Here is a 20135-nt window from a genome sequence, read left to right on the forward strand (position 1 = left end):
TTTGATAACCAATCAAAGGAACTCAATCTTATTCATCAAAATCACTGAATAATAATACAACATGAAATGATTTTTGATCATAGATGAGAATCTCGGTACATGCTATACTTGTATACCATACAAAGACACAATGTACAATAAGTCAAATAGTAGGAGTAATTCACATAGCTCTATCTCATCTTGCTGTTCTCTAGCTCATACACAGCGTGTGCAACCACTGACACTGAAACCTGATCTGAACAATCAAGAAACACAAGGGACCAAAACTGGTACTCTCATTGTCTCATCTCCCGCAATCAAATAAATGAACTGGTAACCTCGGAATTAAGTTTCAGTGGAAGGACCACGAGTTATTGGGTGAAAGAATGGTTACAGTTAGTCACATGTTGGTTCCCCTGAGCGGTTTCAGAGAGATTGAGCTCCATGTCATGTGTTTCAGACCATCCTGGTTCATATGTCTCAAGGAAACCGATTTTAGCTTTATTGGGGAGGTCGTGAGGATGAACAAATGGAACTCCATGCGGCCACCCAATCTCCCTTTTTATATTCGCACAAGGGCTGTTCATTACATTGTGGTTGTTCTCGCACTCCTTGAGGTTGCAGAATCTGAGCTTGATTCCTTTTTTGTCTGCAATCTCCTGAACTCGTTCCTTCAGAACTCTCTGCGCTTCTAATCTCAGCCGCTTTGATGGTGGTAGTGGTTTGCATCTGGAATCGCTCTTCCTCCGCTTTTTCATCTGTTTCATTGACCCTGTACCATAAGGAAGGACCTACTGTTGATCAAAACTTCTAACTACGGAGTAACTTGACATCACATGAACTATGAACTACGACTCTCTTCAATCTGAATCCTTCTAAAATGCTATGAAAGAACAAATATGGAAATTAAACTGTAAGACTAAAAAGTTAGACTCTTATACCATCCTGGGATTGAGGGACGCTGAAGCTTTGCAAAGTCTGTCTGTTAAAGAGTTCATCGTTTGAGTGAGGTCTCTGCATGAAGTCATCGACCGAAACAGGGAGCTGAAACTGAGCTTCAACACCATGACCTGCAGCTCTCATCTCTGAGCAACTCAGATTGGTCATTGATTTTGGCATGAGTTTGAAGGCCAAGGAGAACCTCCCTTCTATACTTCCTTGCATACTGTTTAAATCGGTTCTGTGAACTGCAGGACTCACATACCCTGCTGTAGCCTGGTAAAGAGCTAGCCCCGGGTATACAACAGCCTCTCGAGGACCAAGATCCATATCAACTAAAATCCATTGCCCATGCATGTCCCTAATGTGCAACCCTGCCTTGTCTGATTTCACAAACGAGATGAGACTCTTGTCAAGCTGGTGATCATGGTCTGAATACAGGATAAGCTGCTCGTCTTCTGTTAAGTTATGGTGCTGTGCTCCATGAAATGACGGCCTAGCATAACAGCAAACAGACAACACAGAGGACGATATCTCATTACTCCTCAAAGGAACATTATCAAGAATCTCAGTAAAAGGACAGCTTCTCAAGTTCAAATAGAAACCAATGGCATCAAGAACTACACGAGCAGCTTTGCCTAGTAAAGCAAAGATATCAGGCAAACCAGATGGAGGGAACTCCATAGAATTGGTTGGCTCAGTGGGACTCAAACCGGGTCTATACTCGTAACTCTCTTGCCACGACTGAGGATCAGCATAGTAGCCAGAGGTCTTGCACCAATCACTTGAATCATTTGTGTGGATCATATTATCATTAGCGGCTGGATATGAATCTCTCTGGTGAAAATAGAGCCGAGCAGAATCAAGACCAGATCTAAGGAGAGCTCCATCGCTAGTTGGAAACTGGATGATGGCTGCAGAGTACTGAGCCAGAGATTGAGATAATGTAGTCACGGCCAACTTGTAAGAATCAGAAGGTAGGCCTTCACTAGGAGCTAAATCACAAACCTTGACACGACCCAATGTAGGCATTCCATTTCCTGCCATCAAACTAATTCAGAGAAAACACAATCAGCCAATTTGGCAACAACAAGCTTTTACAGGAGGTTGAACATTGTTGAAGAAGATGGAGAAAGCAGAAGAGGGCATTCGATAGCTTCTAAAAGCTTAAAAGCGAGACACAGAAGCGATTGCAATGATTGAAGCAACGGAATGAAATCAGAACCCTCTTTGATACCCCAAACAAAAAAAAACTGAAACTTTCAATCACGACACGAGAAGAGAGAAACCCTAGAGTCGAATCGAAGAGAAGAGAAGCAATCGAGGCGAATCTCTGCAAGAAGTAAAAGATGACCGTCTCCTAACCAGACCAGACCAAAAGTAAAGGTGCCTCCTTTAGGACAAGAAGATTAACAATCTGTCTCTGTGCGTTTTTTTTTATAAAGCTCAAAGCTTTCATGAATCTGCGATTCTGTTCTTTGATTTCAAAAGCTATATATCTATTGGATATGTTTTGTTTTCATACATAATGACGCAATTTTTATATCAACTTTTTTTCATAACTTGTTCACTTTGGGACATCAATGATACAATGAATACTGAGAAATGGGATCGGACAAAACACAAGTAATGAGAATGGCAACAAAATTCCAACTGAAGGGGGGAAACATTGTGTAGTCCTGAAGAAACTAGATTATAGATTTTTTTAGCTATGAAAGGCAAAAAAGCAACCTTATAGAACAGGAAGCACATTCATATTTATACATGTCTCTCCCCATACCCTAACAACGAAACTCAACAAGTCTTTCTGACAAGGAAACAAAATTCAGGGACTATACATGTAGACTGGCCTTGACGAAAGCTTTGATTAAAAGCAAAGAAAAAAGAAAAAAAAAAACTTTAAAAAAGCAGTAAAATTGTTCCTTTCTTGAGTCAGTGGTGATTGGTGAAGCCCGTTTCCATTGCTGTACACATGTCGTTCTGATGAACTTTCCCCGTTGCAGTTCCATTGGCTACTCCATTTATCGAAACTTTGTTCACCTTGAGACTTTCAGACGCTGCTGCGATAAGACCTGTGGTATCAAAGTGTTTCTTAGTAAATCACAAACACCATCAACACAGAATCTTACAAATGTATTCATAACACTATCCAACAATAACCTAGAAACAATGTAGAAGGTTTCCACTCAGGATGAAACTGAGCACCCACAAAGTATGGATGGCTTGGTAGTTCTACAATCTGCACACCAAGCCACTAGAAAAATGAAGCACAACATCACAAAAGCATTCATATATTGTTCAAGCTCAAACTGAGTCACACATTCAACAAGTTTTCCATGAGCATATTACCTCCATACGACACCGAATCTCATCTTTCCCAACAAAAGAGAGGCCAGCCTTCTCAATTTCTGATATCATATCTGGCTGGATTTACCTGCTAATAATTCATATATTTCACTTTCAATAATTAACAAAAAATCTTAAGGAAAAAAACATGTAAAATACAAGAAGCTGAAATGTTACCTCGTAACTGTGCCGGTGTCGCTCATCAACAAACTTTGCATTGACGTACCTGAATGAACAAGAACAATAAGTTATATAGGTTTTGGAAATGAATCCTAATAGTGATCTTACAGCTTTGCAGACCTGCAATCAGCGACCTGGAAGTAAGTCCCCCTTGACCCTAAGCGCATTGTGCCCCACATATGAGTTGTGGATCCCTAAAAAGAGATTGAACAAGTATAAGTAGATACTCGATACATGGGAAACATGTAATCAATCAAATGACAGAGGCCAAGTACCTCTGGCATATATAAGACGCAAGGGCATGAAGTTTCTGGTCCAAACTCTGTACTGTTTGCATCAAGAAAACCGAGAGTGGAGCGGGGAAATTCAACAACAGCCAGCTGCATTACCAGGCATACGCCAAGGAAAGGAACTTGAACTTCAGGGGCGAGTATCTTCCCTTGCACTCTATCACCAAACCCTCCTGGTACTAGGATACCATCAGCACCCTGCAACAAGCGAAATGTTGAGTCAAAGATAATGACCGAAACGAATTGGTACGCCAGGCTCCATTTAGATTGACCTACCTTCAAAAGATCCCATGAAGCGTTATGGACATCTGGCGCCTGCAATAGTAAGTCATACAGAAGCTGATGAGACTAAATGCATTTGCCGTACCCAGAGAGCAACGAAAGCCAGACTTACCTCCTGTGCAGTTATGTCTTCAAGGTCACTGGCTGCAACCCACTCTATGACATGCAACAGAAGCCTGCAAAAGGGTCTGCAGTGAAAATGAAAAGTTAATGCATAACAATTTTTTGGTTTAAAAAAAAAACATACGGATCCAATTACCTTCAACACGGAATGGTATGAATCAGTAAGACTAGTGTACTTTCCAACCACAACTGCTATTCTCACCTGAAGAGAAGACCATAGAGAATGAACAATGGTTTGAACTACATAGACACGCTGGTATATTCTCCAAAAATGTAAAAACTTAAAACATTCCATGGAAAGATGAAGATGACAAGTTCATGGTCACTAACCAAAGTCTTCAACATGCATGGAAATTCTCTAAAAAGTACGAAACTTGATTCTGCTACATCACAAGGCATGCTAAATTTCATAGATTTCTAGCATAATTAAGCAGCAATCTGCGATTGTAACTTAACCGATCACATACCTTTGAGTCACATTTTGCAGGGGAACGAGTCTGAAGAGCTTTAGGATCTGAAGAAAGTAAACACATGAAAAGATAAATCTACAGAGAAGAGAGAAGAGTAGGTGAAAGAATAAAAAAAAAAGGATATTTACCATAGTCGGGATCGTTGATGAAATCTTCCGGCTCTTCGTCAGAAGAATCTTCTTCTCCAGCTTTTTGCAACTTCATAAGTTAAAACTTATAATTCTATAACTTTTTCATGCTTACTTGATTATTATTTACAAAGTGACATTAAAAGTGTTAGGAAACACTTGTTGAGATTCTTTCATAAATAAATTAAAATTAGTATATTTTAGAAAATTATTCATTTATAGTAGAAACCTTTGTAGAACATTTATACAATATGTATTGTCAACTCATTGTCAACACTGGTTTTAGGTAGTAGCACCAATTTTATTATTTTCAGTAGTACCAATTTTACCATTTTTACCAGTTTTATCTTAGTTGTGCTAGTTCTACTATCTTATATACACATATTTTAAAAGAAGAAAACATTAATAGACTTCAAATTAAGTTTCAAATTAAGTTTCAAGAGGGAGTCATGCCATAAAAAGTAGATATTCGTCAAACCAAACACAATTGATACATGAAGAGGTGAATCAAACATGAACATTACAAGAATATCCAAATAACAACCATTGGAGTCTTTGTCTCCGGCGCCTTTTATTCTGCGTCCTAGGTCGAGTTTTTGCTCGTTTTCCCCCAGCAGATGCATACCTTTTTGTTTTCTTTCTTCCCCCTTTTATTTTCCGATCCAGAGGAATGATATGCATATCTTGGACTTCATCTAGGACATCCCATCGAGACTTATCAGGTACTAAATAAATTGTCCTGCAATATGCAATTTCCCACAGCTCCGTCCAATAATACTTAGAACACAACTCATGTAACTCGATATCCTTACCTCCATATTTTTAGAATGTAATGAAAGACGCCAATGCATGCACACAAGGATACTTTTGTATATCGAAAAACCTGCAACTGAAACTTCTCAATCGCAACTTCACCAAATAAGGCTTTCCGTTACTGTCAATGACATTGTATTCAAGTTCGAAACCATTTAGCTCTGTCACCTTTAGTTTCTCAGCAGTTGCCCATAAATCATGTAAGTAGTTCTCCACTAAAGGCACCAATTTATTTGCGTCTGATCCAGACACAACATCTTTCCGATGTTCATTAAACCATTCAGAGAATTTTTTAAGTATTGCATCAAGCATGGATATCAAGGAGTACCTCCTTGCATCTTTAAATACGTTGTTCATCGATTCAACACAGTTGCTTGTGTCTAGGTTGTATCTATCTCCTGGAAAAACACATCTTGCCCATCTTTCTTTCTGGGTAGATTCTTCAAGATACTTGGCAGCAGAAGGATATCTTGTCGTAAAAGAAGCGTAAGCAATGTTGAACTCAGCCACTGTGTAAAACCTACTACACTCCATGAATCTCCATGCAACAACGTCTTTGTTGACGTTACTAGCATAACCTTTCACATTTTGGGATAAATGCCATATACAAAAACAATGATGAGCCAGAGGATACACATTAGCTATGGCTTTTATGAGACTTGTATTTTTGTCAGTCATAAATACTATTTCAGAAGAATCTCCAACAACGGTTTTCAACATCTCCAAAAACCAATTCCAACTTGCATCATTCTCACCATCAAGAACACCAAACGCCAAGGGATAATGGTGACGGTTAGGATCTTGAGCCGACGCAATTACAAGAACACCCTTATATCTGTTCTTTAGGAAAGTTGCATCCATAGTTATAACTTTCCTCATGACTTTAAATCCTTCAACGCTAGCTCCAAAAGCTATGAACAAGTACATGAATTTATTATTCTCATTGCAATGCACATATGATCTTGTACCATGATTAACCTTCTCTAACATGTGCAGATAACATCGCAACATCTTGTAGCTTTCTTTTGAGCTACCTTTCAAATCAGTAACAGCTTGTTTTTTCCCTCTCAAAGTCGTGGAATATGATATATCAACACCTAATTTTTTCTTGACAAGATCCATGATAATTTTCGGAGGTGGAGTTTCCATTTGCCCTGGATAATCACCATGTAAAAGAGAAGCAACTAATTGTGGAGTGCCTTGTCTCTTACTGTTGCTTGAACTTTGAATAGCCCGAGAGCATGTATGCATCTTGTTGTGCCTTCTAATCGAGAAAATATATGTACCTCGAATCCTACCACCTCGTAAACCCAATTACATCCTTCTTTAGGAAATTTGACCACATAACGCACCTTGTCCGACTTTTCTATTTCAAAACTAAAACAGTTAGCGAATGAAGCTCTATCCACCACATCTTGCAATGCCTTCTTGTTTGGAAATTCTTGAAGTTTAGTCAGATCCAAATCGTCATCCCATGGTTCAATATACTTACACGGTTCTACAATAGGTCGTGGCTCAGTATATTCATCACCTTCATCACGTGATTCAGCTTCAACCTCTTTATTAGAATCACCCTCTACAGCCTTTTCTTTGCCTACGTAGACAACAATGGTGTTAGGTCCGATTTCACCATCCTTCGCATGTTGGTTTTCAAAGTTCATACCAACAGAACTTTGGTCCACAATGGGCACTGTGGGCATTGTGGGCACTATGGGAACTTGCTCAGGCTGAGGCTCGGAATGGATGACATTCACAAACAACATACATCTTCGCTTCTCATAATTAACGGAGTCTAGATAAACATTAACATCCTCATCATCATTAAGCTCACAATGCTCCACTGTTTCTACCAGTAGTGGCTTGTAGCTCAGCTGCAACTGAACGTTACTTACAACAAACCCAAACTTCCTCTGTATCCTTGCTTTTAACATCAACAATGTTATATTCCTCTTGAACATTATACTATACATGCGATCTTCACATTTAAAATGTAGGCTGACGTTCTCGCATATTGTATCCTGCCAAACCAACCAATATAAAAAAAAATCATAATTAGTACTACAACTAGTTTTACTAAATATACCAGTATTACCAGTTTCACTTTCTCTCTCTCCTATCAAAATCGAATCGAATGGTAAACGAGTTCTAATCTCCTTAATTCACTGAAATCGAAAGCCAAATCCATTTCCTATCTAATAGATAGCTCAATCGACCCATAAACCTTTGTAAAACACCCAATGTGCTAAGCTTTCTTCTATCTAAATCCAATTGAATTTATAAATTTACAAATAAAAAACAAATTCAACCAAAAGTTACTCTAATGTGAAGTAACGCACCTGCATTTTGAAGAACAACTTGATTCAAGTCGAGTTGGTGAAGAACGACAACAGTAGGAGCTCCGACGTCGGAAGAATCGCCGGCGGCTGGATTGAGAGGAACTCACAGGTCGGATTTCTCTCGGGTCGAAAGACAGCTGGGTTCGTTTTTTTATTTATAAAAATGAATCTAAATCAATTAAATTGTAAGGCTAAAATCGTCTCACCATCTCTTATTAAAAAAGGTGAGAGTATGAAGAATAGAGAGGGAGATAGGAGATTTGTCAAATTATTTTAGGGACTTCTGAGACGTTAACTCAACGGGACTGTGACTGAGAGATCGAAACAGAGCTGCCGGAAAGAAAAATTGAAAAAGACAGAGTTGTCCGAATGGGAAAAACCGAAAAAGAAACCCCTTATTTTCGACCTCATAAACCTTTTTTTTTTTTTTTTGTGACAAGTCAAAAATTTTGGAGCGAATGAATTTTTCACTTTCCCGGTTCTTCCTACGATGACGTTTTACTGTCACATATGCTATCATAAAGCTACTTAACATGCACACTACTTTCCCAACTTTGCATACCTGATGATACCTCTATCATGATGTGAACACCACGCAGGACTGTAGAATTATGAGATTGAATGTTATCTTAACGCTCAGCTGCTAGACTCTGTAGCGTCACTATACCATTTAACATCTCGGTGCTTCATATTAAGTAGTAGTGCTGGCTATAACGATTGATAATGCACCTACTGGTTCTCCTTTGTCACCTCACCGCCTCACCGGTATCATCTCCACCACGCCCTGCAGACTCACCTAATGATGATGGTGATTATGATCATGACGAGCCACCATCCTCTGCTCCGGGTGCCGCTGCTGATGGACTTTCTGAAAGCGCAGACTCAGCCAACGGAGTTTCGAGGATCGGTTCTCTGACTGGGTTGGCCTTTACGCTATTGATGTCATCCATTTGGTGGTTCATATAGCTTGAAGACGATGAGAAACAGAGTTGTAGTTCAGGTATTGGAAGGAAAGCCAAAAAAACATATAAAACAGACGCAGCTCGGGTGACAGCAAAAAACAAGAACGCTAAAAGATCAAGCTTGACATGTGTTTTTGGGGAAAATAAAGAAATTGACTGATACAATAACGAAAATTGGAAAACAGAAAAATCTTGGATTATGACCAATGGTGCCTCGTTGTTCGGTTGCATTACATGAAGTAGACAACACAAAGGGGTATGTTCAAGTATATTGACAACATATCCAATCTAAATCTTCCAATGGAAGTTGTGGGCAGAGAGACCAGGACAAATCTTCATAGTTGGTTAGCCTTTTTTTAAATCTATTCAGCGGGTCTCATTCTTTCCATGGTCACTTGAGTGCGTCTGCGTTTAGCTCCATCGTCTCCTAAACGCAGTCCAACACATAAATCCCCATCGCAGCCACTACCATTCGTAAGGCTGAATACAAGATCCTCCCTAGCAGCCTCAGGCCAAGCAGAAGCGGAACATTGACCGCTGAAGGTCGGCATGAACTGGTGTTCCACACTCGGTGTACCTCCTTTTGTTTCTATTCTCTCTTCAAGATCAATATGTTGGACTTGAAGAGGTCCTAATGATGCCTCTAACTTCTCTTCTGGGCTTCTCTTCTCTTTCTTGAGATTCACATACGGAGGTGATGAGTCTGAAACCATTGAGCTCATCCCCGTTGTTGAGGCTGCTCGTTGTTCCCGCACAGCCGCTGAACAAATACAACAACAAGAAGCAGCAACAATTCGGTTCTTTTATATGCTCAAGTCCTTGAAAAAGCAAAAGAAAAGGATCAAGGAATCATTACCCTTTAACCCTTCATCGGTGGTGATGAGATCAAGCTGTAGATGTGTAAGAAGCCTGCCCAGATCTACACCAGTGGTCCAGCTCTCTGGACACTCACCCACTTTCAGTTTCAGCCTCCCACGGCTTCCAGTGCCTCCCCATATGATCCCAATGGGCCTTGCAATCTCCTCTCCTTTCATCACTATGAGACTTCCACTGTCTCCTTCAAGGTCAAACGGACTGCGATGGTTCTCCCCAACAACAAGAAAATCAGTGAGGAAGCAGACTCCTTTCTCATCATTGTACTCCAGTGCGTAAGCCAGCACTGTTCCTGTAGTCAGGCCAGAGCTTCTCCCGACTTTCACCACCTGTTTGCCCACTAAACTTCCAACTGGAGACTGCAGCTCTATGGCTTTGACCTCTCCGATCTCTCCAACTCCACCTTTGACAGATGTCGTTACTCGTGACAAGTCATAGTCGTCTGCAAAGGGGATGAATGCACCGTCTGCTCTCACAAACGTCTCTGCAAAATAAGGTAAAGTTATTGCGGGAGGTTGCTGCTTCTTTGATGCTAAAACTCAAAACCTATGATGTTTCTAAACCTGGATTGGTGCCAGCAAAAATGCCAAACCAGAGATCGTCTGTGATGAAGGAAGTAGCTCTCTCGACTGCTCCAAGGTAGACACCAGGGCCGAGGGCTGGAGGGAGAGGATGAAACATCTTCTGGCTCGGGTAGTCTAAGTTAACAGCAACATGGCGGTTAGTCACAAATCCAACTTGTCTACCCCCGGTTTGACTCCTCACTATTGCCCCCAGAGTCCCACAAGTCTCCTGGCTTGCCACCTGATTGAGGTTAGCAGCACGACAATACAAAGTTATCGACTTTGCAATCGTTTCCACAACACCAGATTAAAATGAGTGAGTGATTGTACCTGAGAGCCTGATCCAATGAAAGGATCAGACCCTTGGAGATGATCAACAATGTCAGTGGTAAATGTCTGTTTAGGAGTGGGCTGATGATCAGGTTCTCCAAAATAAGAAAACTCCACCACATCCACATCACACCATATCCCTCCTGCTCCCTGATTCAAACCCCCAAAGTAACAAATTCACAAATCACACAACTTCCATTCCAATGCCATCAAAACTTTTGAATTCAATGTTGTACCTCAAGAGCAGTAGGAAGACACTGAAGAGGGCTAAGCCATTGCTTATGCACTTTCCGAGACACAAACACAATAATCGCCGGGATATCAGTAAGAACCCCTCTCCGGATCCTAAACCCTATAGCGGTTCCAAGACTGTAACAACGCAAGATCTTACTGTGGAAGGCTCTAATAGTCATGAGCTCAAGCAAAGTGGTGGCTCGTGGCCCTTTAGGCTCTGTAGAGGCAGGTAAAGGAGAAACCTCATCATCATCATCATCCTCCTCCTTCTGCAAGTTTGAGAAATAGTTAGCTCTTTCCTCCGCAGCGTTGCTCAGCCTGCTTGAAGTCGGCCACGAGAAGTAAGACGCCGCCGTGAACTCGCAGTGTTGACCGGTTGACCCATACTGATGCATTCTAAACACCGGAGTAATCACAAAAAAAAAAAAAAAAAAAAAAAATCACGCCTTTTTGAATTCGGGTTAATGGGTAATCACATCTACACAAGTAATCAGAGAAACTAAGGAAGCCTAATTCCAAAAAGAATTGATCCGAGAGACGAACACTAAGACTACCACATACTGAGCGGAGAAAAAGATGGTTTCTTGAATTCTCACGATAAGTTACTCAATACCCAAAACTCGGTTTCGAAGGATGTGCGATGATGTCTATGCAACTGCGGAAATCGTAGTTGAAGCAGTAAGCGAACCGCGGCCATAAGTTCAATGGCACATCAAAAGAGTAAAGTTAAAGAGCTTTTTTATTTTTTAAGCTTAAATTTTAAAAAAAAAAAATTCAAAATTTCTATCTTTATGGGTAAAGTTTTCGAAAGTTTGCAACTTTTTCTTTGTATGAACTTAAAAAATAAAGCGCTTTTGTTTTGGTTGTGATTTAATTATGGGTTAGTGCTTTCATGTCAGAAACCTTAAAGATTTTCTGGTTTTGATTTAGACATCTTGTTTATGGCAACTTTGTGTTTCATTAGCTTTGAACCTCATTTTGGCCCACTATACAGAAAGCATTGTATACTATATAACATGTAACCCAAGAAGACAAATCTTTCGAAGTAATTACGAATAGACTGAAGAAATAGTGAAGATAAAGGCTTAGTGATAAGTTAAGTTTTTGATAACGTGCCAAAGTAATGGTTTAATTGGTTTGTACGACGAGTATGTGCCATAATTTAGAAATGTGACGCACAGAAAAAACGTATAAACAACACACTTTGGTAAGATGTCTTGTTATTTCACCAACAGAAGTCACTGACCTGTCACAGTGTCACCTGTTGGTAATCTTTACATTTCAAGGGAAAAAAAAAACAAGGATTTAAAGTTTAATACGAAAAACGATAAGCAAGTGAAACCTCCTAATCAAGGGGACAGATAGAGATGGGCAAAGTCATCTAGAGACTCCAATATGTGACTCTGGTCTCCGTTTTCGAGCATCCACAGAAGATGGTCGAACAGAACGACCTCACATTTCACAGTGATTATACAACTTCCATCTTCATTATCGTCTTCTTCATATCTCTGTTGCTTCTCTACGAGAGCGTTGAGCAGAGGGTGCTTCAGGTGTTGCTTACTGATCAAGTAAGGTTTCTTCGTACGTCCAACCAACACTGTCTGGTACAAGGACGGTGTAGGGCCTTGGTCGACGTCATGGAGATGGTCTTGGTTATCTCTCCTAGCCGATTGGGTTCTGAGACTTGTGTAAGAAAACGAACGTCCCAATTGTGTGGACACGCTCTTGCATCTCCTGAGCATCATCATCAACCTCATCCTCTTCATCATTGTATCTATTAGAGCTCTCTTTTCTCTCTCCCTCTCTCAATCTCTCTATTTATTTTGCTGTTTCAAGAAATACTTGATACATACTCAGAAAGAGATAAAGGAGTATTAAAAGAGGAGCGAGAGAAAGTTAGGTGCTACGTCTCTCAATTCTTAGCCATTTCATTTATAATGAGGGTTTGTGACTAATTTTCTTCACTTAAGTCATAAGCTTGAAGATTACTTTTCCCGTTCAGGTACATGTACATCCAAATCCAAAATATTAATCATTATCATTTCCGTACGTTTTTTCATCTTATCCACCAAAGTATATACTTGCATACAAAGAAATTGCATGTGTTGGCATTACAATTTAGAAAGAACGTGTCAAGCAAAGAGAAACGAAGAACAAGATATAAAGCCAGCACGAAACTCCGGAAAGGGACACGTCGAACCTGTCTCTCCTTATATACGACATCTCGTCTCATGTGTCCACTCGTGATCCCCTAAAACCTAAAAATGGCAAAGAACAAGGACGACATAGAGTACGCAACGGCTCAAGCAAAGCTATCGGAAGACGAACCAATCCGTGTAAGCTACAAACACGAGACACCATTAGAGGGAGGCAAGATTGCAGAGTCCGAGCCTGTAGAGCTGTTCTCAAGTGCTCCAAGGATCGAACAGGGAAAAGATCAGTCAGTCTCTGGTCTCTGGCGGCCAAACACAGATGCAACGTGACGTCAAAGATGTCCCCGGAACACGAACAGACGATAGTCCCCGTTGAACTGACAGTGTAGTTATATGGGTTTGTTATGTTCGATATCTTTAGACATATGCTGTTCTCTAAATAAAACAGACTTAAGCATGTTCTTATAGATAATGATAACTTGAACCTCTAACCTCAAATAAACACAACATAAGTAGACTAAACTTATTGAAATACTCAGAAACAAAACTCTGCTTAGCCAGCACTGCATCTAGAATATAAAGGAATGAACCCAAGTTATGAATACAGGGACTGGGATTGTTCAAAAGCTTAAAGGCAAAAAGATCACAAAAGGATCAAAGTACTGAATCGATAAACTGCTGCTTCAAAGTCAAGAAACTAGATAAGGTAGCATTACATAATAGAGATAGATTTAGAGACAAGTCCTTGCTTGAACTACTTAGATCGCTGTCTCATCTTTCGGCGCTTCCTCTTTAGTCTCCTCATACGCTTCTTCTTCCACTGTCCAAGAAAATGTTCAATAACATTAATACACTATTAACCACAAGCAATGACACTATCATCAAGACTAGGAATTACTAATAATGATCAAAAGCTTCAACAAACTTGTACGAACAATACATAACCAAGTTGATATTATGGGAAAATTATCACTTGATCTAAGTAAATCGCATTGAAATCGATAAGCGAAGCAAAAACCAGAGATTACCAATTTATTTCAAACCTAATTTCTAACAAGGCAAATACTCAGTAACCAATTCAATAACGTAGCAAGTTAGATTTGCTCTAAATATGTAAAAGAACCAATTCAATAGAGTGTAGAAAAATAACAATGAGAGCAATAGAATACAAATAAACAATCTGTAAATCCAAGAATCTAAGACACATCACAGAGGAAATGATCATACCTTGGCTCTCATCTTGCAATCGTCGTTTCGTTCGCCGTCTTTCTCTCCACTTTACGGAAGAGAAGAGTCTCCAAATATATAGCTAGGGTTTTCCACTTACTCAGAATCTGATAAGGCCGTGATATTTTTTATTGGGCCTCAAAAGTTAAGGCCCATGTAACGGACTTGAGATTATTGGATTTAGTAAAGAGAGAGATTAGTGAAAAAGGACAAACAAGAAGAAAAATTACATAGATGTATGTGTGGATTAGTACAGCGAGATTGTGAGAGAGAATAAAGACAAGAGAAAACAAAAGTGCTGCTTCTTCTTTGTTACCCATCAACACATACTTCCAATTTTGACTTTAACAGTGATGTAACTCATATATGTCCTCATTATTGCCCATTGCAATCGCACATATAGTATGTACATATATACATACTTGATTTTTGTATGTTTGCTGCTTTCTGTGCTCTTTTATTATATAAAGTAAGTAAAAATAGTACTATTAAATTATACTTATGTCGCATTTGGTTCACTGTAACGAACAGCTAAGAACACAGCTCAAGCTGCCCTCTCTTTTTTCTGCAGCCAATATGTATGTCCCCTTGTTCCATTCACATTCACCTTCACTTAATGCCAATTCAACTATAGAAGAGATAAGAGAAAGGAGAGAGAGTGAGAGAGATGTTCCATGCTTCATTATGGTCAAACGAGAGGGACTACCACCAACATGATTTATTGCAATGGTATTATTACCATTTTCTACATTATAGCATCCTAGCTGTGTCTTTTATCACACTCATACTATAGCAATTGTTGCCAAATTCGGAATTTAGGATAAGGACGTGCATTGTATCAATTTGTATAGAGTGGGTGTTTGTCGTCACGAGCATTATTAATGTGTAACATAAAATTTTCAATTATGTACGTACAATATTTTCAATTCTGTTTGCATAACTATGATTTATATATTTATACATAGTTACATAATTTACATTACATATACATAGACACTACTGTCGAATTTTTTCTACAATCGAATTCATAGTTCTTATTATATGCCTTCTTATAATAAATCACACATGCAACAAAATCCGGGAGTTAAAAGTTTTATGATTGAACAAGCCTAGCATAAACAACAAGACGTAGCTATAGGGTTTTAAAATTAGTTATTTATCTATGGATTAGTCTTTGTCATATGAAAGGTGAAAACTATGACATGTTAATAATGTCAATTTGACGTAGTAAACTCGGTTATCTATTCCTAACTAATTCCTCCTTTCTTGTCGGCCTTTCCTGCTTAGGCCACTTGTCGTGGCTCGTTATCCCGGTATAAACAATAAATATAGATGTGGAAAATATATATAGAAAAGAGCAAAGAGACATGAATAAAAGCATCATGAGAATCAAATAAGCGATAGAGAATCTATCAGAGGGCGCAAGACTGGGAAGTATCACGTTCTCTTCTTCATTTTCCCCACCTCTTACTCTAACTTTTCTATCCTTATAAGTTATATTATTTTACTTTTGTTTGTTAAATATATTATTTATTGTTCAAAAAGTGTTTTACCACTATTTTTTTTTCCCATTTCTCTCAGGATTCAAATGAATCAGCTAGTATATTTGTTCTAGTTGATTTAAAATCCATATGTTCTGCTAGAATGTCTTATTGATCGAGTAATCCCAAAAATGCTACAAGCCTACAAGAACCCCATATGAAATAGGTTTAGTTACTATATATAAATTTCCTACTTCTGTCGTTTTTTTTAGGCTTTATTAAGTTGTTTCGACGATTCATTTTTCTTTTATGTTTACAAGTTTATCAAATTCTCTAAATACATAACAACAATATATTTATGAAGTAAACTACAGAAAAATTATATTCAAACGATCAGTGTTACTTTTTAACTCGTTAAGGCATAAATATCTAGCCAATTCAATTATTCTACACCATTTGGATTGAAGCCGACTCGTGAGAGAAAACATCCCTTGAAATTGGTGAGTAAATTGTAGTAATATGTGGTTGAAAAACTTTAACAAAAAAATAAAAATAAAATATGTGTGGTTCAGTGATTGAAAAAACAAAATGTAGTAATCAGTGTCTAACACTGTTTTTATATGTTGTACGTCCCAAATCCAAATAATTGGCAAGAGGACGATGGGTCCTCATAAATTCAAGACCGGTCAAAAAGACCACCGCAGATTTTGTTTTTGGACTCTGTTTTGTTTTATAGCATACTGAAAATTAAATCAAGAACTTAACAAAATGATAAATACAGCAAATTGCATGCTTTAGCTATGTAATCTTTTATCATTATCTTTTATGTTTACAATCTCGGGTTGAAAGTTTGAATCAAAATATTTCTAAAGACATTTCTACATATTAAGTAATTAATACTAGACTTGTACGTTATATGGTTAGTTTGTCACCAACTAATAACAAAATTTGACATAAATTTATATGAGTATTTATCTTTTGAAATACTGAAACTGAATGGTGTATCAAACAAAACAACTCTAAAAACTTATATGTCATATAAGTTTGAGGTTATCTATATTGATCAGAAATGTTTACATAGTTGTGCAAAACAACTCTTTATAAGATGTAAAAAAATAAACAACTCTTTATCGTAGGTAAAAATTAAAAGATTTTGGTTGTCAAAAAAAAAAAAATTAAAAGATTTTGAGAAATATAACTTGTTCTTTTATGTGATGTGTGTGTCTAATACCGTAAATGTACTTAGATTATTGTGGTCACTAAATTGAGGTGAAGACGAAGGAATCATCCAACGGATGGGATTGAAAACACAGTGTTCGAGAACGACCAGCAACTTTTATTTGTGATGTAGTCTTTCTATTCATTTATGCATGTACGTAAATTATTTCGAAAAGATAAATTATTGGAGCCAACTACATTTTACTCGAGAAAATTACTGACATCCTTCTTCACGCTTTGAATCATTCACCATTTTACCCTTCAGTTGGTTTTTAGTTTTGGTTTCTTCTTTTTGGTTTAACCAGAAATACAATGTTTTATTTTCTTCATAGTTGATAAACAAATTCCGTTATACTATTATTATGCAATCAAAGCTTGAAGTAAATAGAGATCTTTAGATGGGAGATCAACAAGTAGTAGTAGTTCTTGATCTGAGCCAACAAGATGAAGCTGTCTCTTTTCTTAAATTATTACACTAATTAAGTTGACACTTGACACTGATTAAAATAACTAAACCGGTGTAGTAGATGAACTAACTAAGCCAGTAAGCCGATACGGAGAGGATTTGCAATTTGGATTGTGTCTCTCTAACATGCAAAATCATTACTTATTAATTTAAGTAGAAAACTATATATGAGAAAAGAGGAACAAAAGCTGTCGCTCCCCTAAAGTGCAAATAGAAAATTAATTTGATGATAAAGTACACTGTGCTAATGAGTCAAAAACTTGTTTATATTATCTAAGCATGTGGTTAATATCTTTCGGAATCGATCTCTGAACATGTGAAGCACTTCTCACTCTCGCTACAGTAATTAATGTGACTGACTCACTTTGGGTATCGAACAACCCGCTCTACGTAGAAGAGCCTCAACATCAAAAAAATAAAAATTCAAATACTTCACCTTATTTACATTCTGACCCCAAATATAATCTCATCTAACGAAACAGCCCCCAAAAAAAAAACTAATAAAAGAATTTGGTTCGGTTCTTACAGTTCACTGGTCGGTTCAAGTCTGGTTCGATTTGTACGGTTCTTCGTGTTGATGCTCTGCAACTGTGCTCTGTTTCCAGATGACGAAGACGATGGCGAGGAAGAAGAAGAAGAAGCGAATAGCTGGCCAAAGAAGAGACCTGATTTGGGTCCGCTACGGAGAGAAGAGACAGGAACATTGAGAACAGGAGTGATTCTGACATTAGCAGAGTGAGATCTCGGCATTCCATGGTGAAGCTTCATCCTTGGTCCTCCTGTGAAGTTACCGGGACTACTTGAGCTTCTCTCGAGTCCATGAAACACGATCTTCCCTGAAGCATTGAGTCTTGGACTATCAGCCGTCACAGTCATTCCCCTTGACTCGATACCACTCTCTGTCGATTCATCAGCCTGTGTGTGACGTCTTGGCTTCCTCGGTTGGTTCGGGTTGCGTAAGTGGTGTTGGTGGTGGGCACGTGACCGAGCGAAGGGGTTTGGTGTTCCGGGTTTGTTGTTGTCAAGATCTAGAGATAGTCTTGGAAGGTCGTCGAGCTCGTGACCGGAAGAAGAAGACGACGAGAGTGAGAGACGTGAGGAGGAGATAGACGTTGACGAAGACTCCAAGACGTCTGAGTCTTTTCCCGCCGGCGGAGGAGACGGTGGTTGAGCGGTGGATTTAGAACCCCGGTTGAGAAAATGTCTAAACGATGCCGTTTTTGGGTTTGGAGAAGAAGAAGACAAACGCGATGATGAAGACGAAGACGAAGCTGACGCTTCTTCTTGCGTTTTAGCGAGTCTCTTAAGACCTAGAAGCTCACGCCATCTCACAGTGCAACGAGGAGCTCTCGGAGAGAAGAGATAAGGATCAGCGACGCCGGTGGAGATCTCCATCTCTATTCTTCGGCATGGTTTCACCGTTGTGTTAACCGCCGACGTTGTTATAATAGGCTTCTCCTCCGAGTTAGTCACGCCGGAAAACTTAAGCGGGACTAGCTTTCCGTCGGAGAAAAGCTCGTCGGCGGACAGCATTGTGACGGGATCTTCGAGAAGAAACTCAAAGTCGTCCGCAAGATCTTCCATCTGTGGATCCAACGGTTGAGATTCACGGGTCAATAACATTTTGGAGGAGCTGGTCCACGAGTGACTCGCCGAAGTACCAACATTTTTAACGCAACCCGACGCCATTTACCGTCGATATCGAGAGAGATAGAGAGAGAGAAAAAAAGAAAAATAGATTTTATTTATTTATTTTTGGCGGTCTCTTCTCTTTAGGGTTTGTAGAGAAGTGGCAATGACAGAGACAAGCAATTTATACAGCTCAGCTTTAGATTCTCACGTCTCAACACAGACACGTGTTTTTTTTTTTTACTTGATTCACTCGCTTTTGGGTAAAGATTCGAGTCGGGTTTGAATTTAACCAAACAAACCAAATTATTTCATCCTGCTACGGAAACGATATTGAATGGTAGATATTTTGCAAAGATACTGACCACTTTTAAATTTTAATATGAAAATTTAGGGAAATATTCGATTGCATTTAGATTTTTACTCGTATGAGAAATATCACTGATAATTCATAAGTGCACGCTCGTTCAAAATATGTTACATAGAAAATTATCAAATGAATTTTATTGCAACTTTTAAACTCGATACTCTGTTTCTATGGTTTTTTAGATGAATATTTTGTCAAATATATTCGTAATATTTAATTTTACAAGTTAATATACGTGTCTAACATATTGGAGCATTTGTATGGACTGCTGTACCTCACACTCACACCTACATTCTCCAAAAGATTTATGTTACATCCAATCCAATAGAATAGACAAATTTCTCTCAAAAAAGTACATTAAACGAAAATGAAATGGATTTATTATTTTTTGTCTTACTCCAGAATAAATTGAAAAGCATGCATTGAAATTTATAGGCAAGTCAAAGATTACAATTTTTTTTTTTTGTCTCGCATAATTAAGTTGGTACGATACGATTATCGCTTCCATAGATTTACCGATTCACCTCAACTTAATTACAAATGACAGCACCAGATAACTCAAAGTCGTAAAGTTTTGGCCCATAACGAAACGTGACTTAGTCTTAAAACTATAAATGGTCCGACTCGATATTACTTCTGTGTACTTTTGCTTGTTCAGACAAATATTTACTGTTTTTGTGGCAACACAAATCATGTCGTACATCATTTTAATATTCAATGCTCAGAACAAAAACAACTATGGAATT

At 38.6% G+C, this 20135-nt stretch overlaps 6 protein-coding genes, 1 long non-coding RNA gene and 1 pseudogene across 11 annotated transcripts; 1 reads left to right on the forward strand and 7 right to left on the reverse strand.

Moving 5' to 3' along the window:
- Window positions 1-5: 5 nt before the first annotated feature.
- LOC104704548 (uncharacterized) lies at window positions 6-2651 on the reverse strand. Its single transcript, XM_010420615.2, has 2 exons — window positions 921-2651; window positions 6-751 (listed from the first exon to the last, which is right to left on the reverse strand). Exons 1-2 carry the CDS (start codon window positions 1963-1965, stop codon window positions 351-353), a joined length of 1446 nt encoding a protein of 481 aa, XP_010418917.2. The 5' UTR covers window positions 1966-2651; the 3' UTR covers window positions 6-350.
- On the reverse strand, window positions 2651-4827 carry LOC104777181 (uncharacterized). The gene is made up of 11 exons (XM_087451391.1): window positions 4738-4827; window positions 4607-4653; window positions 4276-4341; window positions 4129-4204; window positions 4011-4049; window positions 3720-3932; window positions 3565-3638; window positions 3442-3490; window positions 3268-3352; window positions 3079-3157; window positions 2651-2990 (listed from the first exon to the last, which is right to left on the reverse strand). The coding sequence occupies exons 1-4, from the start codon at window positions 4811-4813 to the stop codon at window positions 4154-4156; spliced, it is 240 nt and encodes a 79-aa protein (XP_087307517.1). The 5' UTR covers window positions 4814-4827; the 3' UTR covers window positions 2651-2990; window positions 3079-3157; window positions 3268-3352; window positions 3442-3490; window positions 3565-3638; window positions 3720-3932; window positions 4011-4049; window positions 4129-4153.
- Window positions 4828-5559: 732 nt separating this feature from the next.
- On the reverse strand, window positions 5560-6699 carry LOC147949550 (uncharacterized). Its single transcript, XM_087463769.1, has 2 exons — window positions 6306-6699; window positions 5560-6128 (listed from the first exon to the last, which is right to left on the reverse strand). The coding sequence occupies exons 1-2, from the start codon at window positions 6697-6699 to the stop codon at window positions 5560-5562; spliced, it is 963 nt and encodes a 320-aa protein (XP_087319895.1).
- Window positions 6700-9022: 2323 nt separating this feature from the next.
- On the reverse strand, window positions 9023-11823 carry LOC104704558 (protein NARROW LEAF 1). 5 transcript variants are annotated; one of them, XM_087499162.1, is made up of 6 exons: window positions 11410-11823; window positions 10851-11244; window positions 10615-10764; window positions 10285-10525; window positions 9705-10205; window positions 9023-9608 (listed from the first exon to the last, which is right to left on the reverse strand). In XM_087499162.1, exons 2-6 carry the CDS (start codon window positions 11241-11243, stop codon window positions 9211-9213), a joined length of 1683 nt encoding a protein of 560 aa, XP_087355288.1. In that variant the 5' UTR covers window position 11244; window positions 11410-11823; the 3' UTR covers window positions 9023-9210. The 5 variants fall into 5 exon arrangements, with proteins under 5 accessions (XP_087355288.1, XP_087355342.1, XP_087355372.1 ...); XM_087499216.1 differs by having other exon boundaries at window positions 11403-11742; XM_087499246.1 differs by having other exon boundaries at window positions 11462-11724.
- A 212-nt stretch (window positions 11824-12035) lies between these two features.
- On the reverse strand, window positions 12036-12741 carry LOC104777190 (auxin-responsive protein SAUR78-like). Its single transcript, XM_019246047.2, has one exon. It carries the CDS (start codon window positions 12615-12617, stop codon window positions 12198-12200), a length of 420 nt encoding a protein of 139 aa, XP_019101592.1. The 5' UTR covers window positions 12618-12741; the 3' UTR covers window positions 12036-12197.
- Window positions 12742-13025: 284 nt separating this feature from the next.
- LOC109133124 (SEED MATURATION PROTEIN 1 pseudogene) lies at window positions 13026-13473 on the forward strand (annotated as a pseudogene).
- Window positions 13474-13554: 81 nt separating this feature from the next.
- On the reverse strand, window positions 13555-14358 carry LOC147949551 (uncharacterized). The gene is made up of 2 exons (XR_015588958.1): window positions 14229-14358; window positions 13555-13821 (listed from the first exon to the last, which is right to left on the reverse strand). It is a non-coding gene; the product is annotated as an uncharacterized LOC147949551 (long non-coding RNA).
- Window positions 14359-17641: 3283 nt separating this feature from the next.
- On the reverse strand, window positions 17642-19170 carry LOC104777199 (uncharacterized). The gene has a single exon (XM_010501414.2). The coding sequence runs from the start codon at window positions 19080-19082 to the stop codon at window positions 17916-17918; it is 1167 nt and encodes a 388-aa protein (XP_010499716.2). The 5' UTR covers window positions 19083-19170; the 3' UTR covers window positions 17642-17915.
- Between the last annotated feature and the right edge of the window lie 965 nt (window positions 19171-20135).

This window comes from Camelina sativa, chromosome 1, assembly GCF_030686135.1.
Source record: "Camelina sativa cultivar CO46 ecotype springtype chromosome 1, ASM3068613v1".
Taxonomy (NCBI): Eukaryota; Viridiplantae; Streptophyta; class Magnoliopsida; order Brassicales; family Brassicaceae; genus Camelina; species Camelina sativa.

Bases quoted from the DNA above. Each gene is read 5' to 3' on its own strand.
- LOC104777190 (XM_019246047.2), bottom strand. From the start codon at position 12,617: ATGATGAAGAGGATGAGGTTGATGATGATGCTCAGGAGATGCAAGAGC.
- LOC104704558 (XM_087499125.1), bottom strand. From the start codon at position 11,545: ATGGCCGCGGTTCGCTTACTGCTTCAACTACGATTTCCGCAGTTGCAT. The intron at 10,526-10,614 runs GTACAATCACTC...AACCTCAATCAG, and splicing joins TCATTGGATCAGGCTCTCAG to GTGGCAAGCCAGGAGACTTG. The intron at 9,609-9,704 runs GTAATGATTCCT...GTATTTGTTCAG, and splicing joins CACCGATGAAGGGTTAAAGG to CGGCTGTGCGGGAACAACGA.
- LOC104777199 (XM_010501414.2), bottom strand. From the start codon at position 19,082: ATGGCGTCGGGTTGCGTTAAAAATGTTGGTACTTCGGCGAGTCACTCG.
- LOC104704548 (XM_010420615.2), bottom strand. From the start codon at position 1,965: ATGGCAGGAAATGGAATGCCTACATTGGGTCGTGTCAAGGTTTGTGAT. The intron at 752-920 runs GTATAAGAGTCT...CTTATGGTACAG, and splicing joins CGTCCCTCAATCCCAGGATG to GGTCAATGAAACAGATGAAA.
- LOC147949550 (XM_087463769.1), bottom strand. From the start codon at position 6,699: ATGGAAACTCCACCTCCGAAAATTATCATGGATCTTGTCAAGAAAAAA. The intron at 6,129-6,305 runs GTGAGAATGATG...AAAATGTGAAAG, and splicing joins GGCGTTTGGTGTTCTTGATG to GTTATGCTAGTAACGTCAAC.
- LOC104777181 (XM_087451391.1), bottom strand. From the start codon at position 4,813: ATGAAGTTGCAAAAAGCTGGAGAAGAAGATTCTTCTGACGAAGAGCCG. The intron at 4,654-4,737 runs GTAAATATCCTT...TACTTTCTTCAG, and splicing joins CATCAACGATCCCGACTATG to ATCCTAAAGCTCTTCAGACT. The intron at 4,342-4,606 runs GTATGTGATCGG...TCTTCTCTTCAG, and splicing joins CTGCAAAATGTGACTCAAAG to GTGAGAATAGCAGTTGTGGT.